The sequence below is a fragment of the Alosa sapidissima genome, chromosome 6, assembly GCF_018492685.1.
Source record: "Alosa sapidissima isolate fAloSap1 chromosome 6, fAloSap1.pri, whole genome shotgun sequence".
Classification (NCBI taxonomy): Eukaryota; Metazoa; Chordata; class Actinopteri; order Clupeiformes; family Clupeidae; genus Alosa; species Alosa sapidissima.
In genome coordinates this window covers 6199048-6205435 of record NC_055962.1, presented here as the reverse complement: position 1 = coordinate 6205435, position 6388 = coordinate 6199048, and the positions used below count along the sequence as shown (strand labels likewise).

The 6388-nt window shown below is 41.3% G+C and overlaps 1 protein-coding gene across 1 annotated transcript; it reads left to right on the top strand.

The window, feature by feature from the left end:
- The first annotated feature begins 1233 nt into the window (after nt 1–1233).
- zgc:153157 (uncharacterized protein LOC751674 homolog) lies at nt 1234–4630 on the top strand. Its single transcript, XM_042094496.1, has one exon. It carries the CDS (start codon nt 1681–1683, stop codon nt 2725–2727), a length of 1047 nt encoding a protein of 348 aa, XP_041950430.1. The 5' UTR covers nt 1234–1680; the 3' UTR covers nt 2728–4630.
- The last annotated feature ends 1758 nt before the right edge of the window (nt 4631–6388 follow it).

Below are 6388 nucleotides of genomic sequence, written 5' to 3'. Positions count from 1 at the left end.
AGTTATTGAAAACCTTAATGAGAGCTGTTTCAGTGCTGTGATTTGCCCGAAAACCAGACTGAAAGTAATCAAAATACCCATTTGATGTTAAAGGCGGTGTCATACAAGACTGAACCATTAAAGTGATTTTCTTTTTGAATGTAATCAATAAAATGCAATGCATTCTGTGCCATTTTCTGTGAATATATAGTTTAACAGTCAAATTATTCTGAGGGAAAGATGCTGGTATTGCAACAGCTGATCAAATTGCACCCTATAACAGTTCATGAATCAATGTGTTGATTGGCTGAAATTATTTATTATATAGGCTCTGTTGTTTCACTGGAGTTTTCTTGAGTGCACACTAAACAGACAGCAAGAGATCAAGCATTTGGCCACTTCAGCTCATATCTCAAATGCTCAACTATTCAAATGAAATGAGAACAAAACCCACACAGATTCAGTATACAACAAAAAGCAACAACACAACAAATACTGATAACTAAAATAGAAACCTTGGGTTTTTGTAAGATCATTTGAATTAACTTAATTCAACTTAACACAATCATAGCTGAAATAGCAGTCCACTTCAAGGATATATCTTGGTTTTTATTTGTTTTCTGGGGGTGGTCAGCAGATGTAGGTCACAGATAAGAGGAAATGGTGTTTTCCTTCTCTGAGTTATGAGATGCACTCGTCTGCCTGTGCAGAAACAGTGACAACAGGGAAAAGCAGAATTAACATGACTTGCATGGTTACAATCAATTGTGTTTTTATATGAAAACAAAACTAAGTGTGAAATGTTTTCAGTGTGTTTTTAGAAGAGATTGAAATTGCAGGTGTATTATTTAAGTTTGTATTTTCTTTCAATTGTAGGCTGTAGGCCTACTATAGTGGTAACAGCATAGCAAGATACGACAAGATCTATCACTGGTTATGGTCATTGTGATTTAGACTATTTTCAAGTGAAGGATTATGTGATCAAAAACAGAATATGCTGAAAGAGAGATCTTCATTAAAGAACTATCCAAGGTGCTGAATCAAACAATTTTTAATGTTTTGACTTTTTGCTAAATATTCTGCCAACAAATATGAAAGGATGCATCTTTGTGTTAACTGAGTGGCACACAAACAAGAAGTGTCTTTTTAATGTGTCTTCATTTCAAGGGTGTTAAGACATCACGTCACGTCAGATCCACGTCAGCTTCATGAAGAACGTCATAGCCTAGTCACTGGCAAGTCCTACGTATACTGTAAGTGTAGCTTCAACAGCAACATGACTGCACCTGCAACGGAAATCCTAGCCTTTGCAAGACGTTGACTGACGCCATAAATGATGTGGATTTAAAGGTCCGCCTCCTTTTTGGTCCGAAAGCAAAACAGTTGCCTCATTTGCAGAGTACCATTGGGGACGTCCATGTGTAGCCTATGCTGTGATCTAATTCAGCAAGCCTCACAACACATCTTGGCAGACTGCGGAACCTATGCACGGCCTATTGCTTTTTGGTTGATGGAGATCTCAGGAATGAGACGCACATTAATAAAGTAGGCTAAACCAGATTATTATTTTTTCTTCTGTTGATACTAGTAGACTGGCAGGTGGGTTTTTGAGATGAATGAAAGCAACCGTATCTTATAGGCTAAGCTAAAAAGGAAATGTGATTTGACTCGTTGCATTGTTTTTGGAATAATCGCTAGCATATGTTCAAGTCGGGAGACGCAGAGCGTAATGCAAGAAATCGCGGCCAGATGAAGGACAGAGACTTCATGCCTAATATGGAGCGGGGGAAACCCGCGACATACACTGGGGACAAAAAGGCAAAAATGGCTGCGAAGACAAATAAAAAGTGGGTAAGACTGGCTACTGTCTTTGCGTATGTACTATCTGTTTCTCTTGCTGCGATAATTCTGGCCATATACTACAGTCTTATATGGAAGCCAACATCTGGCTTAGCACCATCATCAGGAGGAACAGATGCTCCGACTCCGACTATCGCTGTAACCATTGGGGTTGTCACCACTGGCATGACCATCGTCAGTGCTCCTCAAGAAAATCAGAACAAAACCGATAGCACATTACACGACTATTTTTGGACATCAGAGCGCGCGGGTGCCCCTTCGGAAGCGCCACCCCACAGGGAATCTACTTACGGAGGTCCGACCCCCACACCAGAGGACACATTTCTAGAAACGCATAGTAATAGTGGAGCTGATGCGCGACATCCAACGACAAACAGAACACCCTCAGCAACAAAATCGGTCCATGCAGACATAGTTGAACGGCCGACGGAAAGCGCCACCAGCAAGCTAAACTCTGAGACGCACGTCACAGATAACACGCAGAACAAAAATATCTCGCTCTTGGATGTTTACTCCGATCTAACAACTGGGATTGAGGAGGGTATAATTGACGGTTCTGGGATGGAGGACCACTCTCTCTCGGAATTTATTGTCTTGAATGCGCCAGAGTCGGAGGACTCAACGTCACCTACTGCAGGTTCACAAGAACCCATGGTCAGTGTCTCTTCGCAAACTGAAGTCAGGTACACCCGTGGTCATCTCTTCTCCACAGATACACAATTTGACATGACATTCTCAGAAGGCTCCGCTTACAATCCATCCGACCTTCATGATGCAGACTATGCATCATCTGCTAAACCCTCTCAACCTGCAGAGAATGATAAAACTTCTCCCAAGCATAGCATCAGCACCGGGACGGTTGCGGCCAGTGATGATGACGAGAATTAAGTGCGTGGTAAAGTGTCTGCCGTCTCTCTAAAGTAGGCCTATCGGTGATTAAAGAGACGCTGATTAACATTGACTGCATTATGGAGATTTGAGGCGAGACATCTGTGGATACCTAATTCGCAAAATAAGAACGAACTGTTTCAAACGGAAAAAAGATAAAGCCATGCTTGACCTCAAATAAGGTCGTGAAATGATCACATATTTGGTCATATGTTTGTGCTGTAGCAAGAAGTTGCGTGGAAAAAAAAACCTTACTGTCCCACTCAGGTATGTGTAGGTATAACTGTAAATAGTGGAAAAGGAGCATAGGATAGCTGTTTGCTTTAGAGAACTCAGCACCCCCTGGCTTAGGCCTATGCCGACGTTTTAGCCAAATTATGTAGCATCGTTTTTATGACACAATGTGCAATTCATAGGAAGAGATGGAAATAAGTGAGTTTTAATAAGACATGTTCATTCTATACCTAGCATAAGCATAAGCTCTGGCTTCAGCAATATTAATGTCATACAAGTTTCTTCAGAGCAAACCATCATCCAAATATCACGGTTGTAGTTGATGATTATGTAGCTTCGCTGTTTTAAGTATGTAATTTTGAGCAATGTTCTTAATAAAGACAAATTAGGAATACAACTAGGTCATGTTTATTTGCATTAGGTTGATTACAACACATCTGACAACACTAGAAAAAATTCTAATGACACCAGTCCAAGGAAAATGTCCTGCGTAGTTTTCGGTTCATTTCATTACACCACTCCTTTGATATGAACGCGTTCTGAATTTTACATTTTGATCAATTTGTTATCTATTTGCAGAACATGGATAGACCTTAAGATATACATGAATGACCAACATACAGTTTGTATACATTTTCATAGATGAACTAGTAAGGCATGATGAATCTTCTAGGCTCCTGCCATGCTCCAATTTGATAACTGTGAGTTCAGAGTTTCTTTGTTTATTCTTCAGTTCTCATGGAATTGGCAGAAAACAACAAACAACAACAAAACAACAACAAAAACAACAAAGGACATATTACACGTTTTGTTTTACGAAAACTCTGCCCTGCTCACTGGCCTAATAGTGGTCAGTGAGCAGGGCAGTCACTGTGAGTCCCTGGAGAGTTCCCATGCTCCATGGCAGCGGCCACAGTGGGTAAGGTGGCCCAGCTTTTATCAGGGTGCCTTGGGACACAAATCTCAGATATTCAGTGGCCCATCTTGTCCTTTTACTCTGGAGAGATCACTCAGGCACATGGAATGGGACAGAGGGAAACTCTGATAGCCTAATCCCTGCCTCTAATAGCTTGTGAAAGCCTGAGAGCATTTACTGATCTGAATGTGTGTGTGAAATATCCAGCCCCTTACCAGCTCAACATGTACTCTTTTTTTTTAAGAGTGATGTGTTTTCTAGTGAACCTTAGTAGACACCATACACCACAGGTATTAGGCTGTACCTCTGTGCTGACATGTCATGGATTGTTTTGCAGACCTGCCGTGCTGCAGACCTGTGACCTGCATTGATGTCTCAGAGTGCTTTAATGAACATTTGATGACAGAGATAGTACGGCATAGTCCTTACTGTGAAATGTGATTCAAATACATACATATGAGTCAATTGTACGGGAGTTTTTACATAGCATTTGCCACAGAACATGACAAGAAATACAGTACAAATAAAGATGAAACTGAAGGAATCAGGCGATCAGTGCGGTCTCATTTATTACTTTGAATGTTGAGACACACAGACAATCTTACTTTTTGAGGAAGTATATCACAACATGGTGATGGGCAGAGGCAATTGTGGGTCATGACCTGTAAATATGTTGCTACTATGATCATAAACCATATCATCTCCCTATGGTTTAAAACTGCTTTTCGGACCAGGCCGAGACTTGCATATATCAGACATCCCACTTAAGATGGGCAGAGTGCAGGGAGGAGGGAGGGGATTCATTTAATCAGCAGGGAGCTCTCTTGAGAGACTCTCTTAATTAACACGCTCTACTGCAGTTCTCCTGTCCTGTAGGTCTGAATGCGTCTGCTGCCAGTTACCAATTCACTGTGAATGTGCAGATTAATTAATATCCCAATAACGAGAAGTGTCTTCCCTGTTCTTTTTCATGTGCATACGAAAGGCTGTATCAGAACAACTGCACTTATACACCTGTCATTTAATAGCACATCGAATACGGTCCTTTCCATAAAGCCAACTATAGGAACGGCACTAGACGTTTTTCTGAATGGATGTCACATCTAAATTGGACATATTCTGTCTTTATATCTAAATGTTCTTTGTGATATACAGAAAGGATGTTCCTATGAAAGCTATTTGAGCTGCTGCATTTATCAAACAGCAACAGACTAGATCAATGTGAAAGCCACAGAAAAGATTTTAGTTTTTTCAGTATTAATTAATTTGTTTCCAGTTTTTGCACTATGAGACTGATTAGCAATTCAGTTCAGTTACAACAACATGAATCAGAAAAGAAGGAATTAAAGAAACAGAGAGAGAGAGAGAGAGAGAGTGTAAAAGAGGGAGAGAGGGAGGGGTACATATCAAAGGTAGACCATGCTACAAGGGTTGCCTTTTGATCTACATGTTACTTTGATATTTGAGAGAGAAGCACCTGAGAAACCTCTTAGACTTTCGATTGTCTCCAGCGTTTGGGTTATGACGCTGGGGATTGTGTGTAAATGGAAAAGATTAAGATTAATCCACACCTTTTGAATGGAACTCTTCTGCTTGGTTATTATGCATTTGTACACAGTCAGAATACACACAGTTACTTATTTGATGTTTCTCATTTAATTGATCAAAGCAGTGAAACTGCAGCTGCAGGTAGAGCCATCTCCTCCCCCTCACCATGACAACAGGGGTTTGGAATAGCTTCCTCATGATGGTCCCTGTAGCAAAGGGAGAGAGCAGTGACCCCACCCGGTCTCGGACCCATGGTCTCCAGGGTACTAAACCTGCGACTTGACTACAACGCCATGAGCCAGGCCTGTTGGTATGGCAGCCAGAGCACATACTCAACCAAAGTGATGGCACTCCGTCACAGTGCCCTCCCTTTCGGGAAGTGTGCCCATGCGCTTCACGCGCACTGGCGTCTCTCACGCAACCAGCTGTTGTCCCATCCCAGGGTGCCCCACACACTAGTGCTTTACCCATCTCTGGGGTCCCTCACACAAGGCTCAACCTATCCTGGGGGTCCGTCATACAACTTACACATTGGGCACGCCTCCGATGACCTCACGGCAAGCCATCCTACTTCTGACACCATATATAGCGAAGGGAGAGAGCAGTGACCCTATTTGCAATGCCAAAAGCCAGGCCTGTTGGTATGTCTTAGCGCATACACCAGAAGGCTTCTTATAAATTACTGTAAATTATTCTATTCTTAGTTTTAAAAAAAAACTATAGCATTTCATGTAATGACCTAACTATCATGCAAGACCTTGAACACCTAAGGGGAAAATACAGTAATGTGACAAAAGAAAAAACATAAATTAATTATACCGTCCTTAATTTCTTCATTTTAATTCCAATTTGGTTGATTTGGAGTTGGTTTGAGGTGAAATTTGTGTGTAATAAGTATGAAGAGACATCTCTGTAAGCTAATGGCTGATTGGTTGAAATATGCTTGTGATGGCACAAGATGCA

Coding starts and splice junctions, on each gene's coding strand:
- zgc:153157 (XM_042094496.1), top strand. CDS start 1,681: ATGTTCAAGTCGGGAGACGCAGAGCGTAATGCAAGAAATCGCGGCCAG.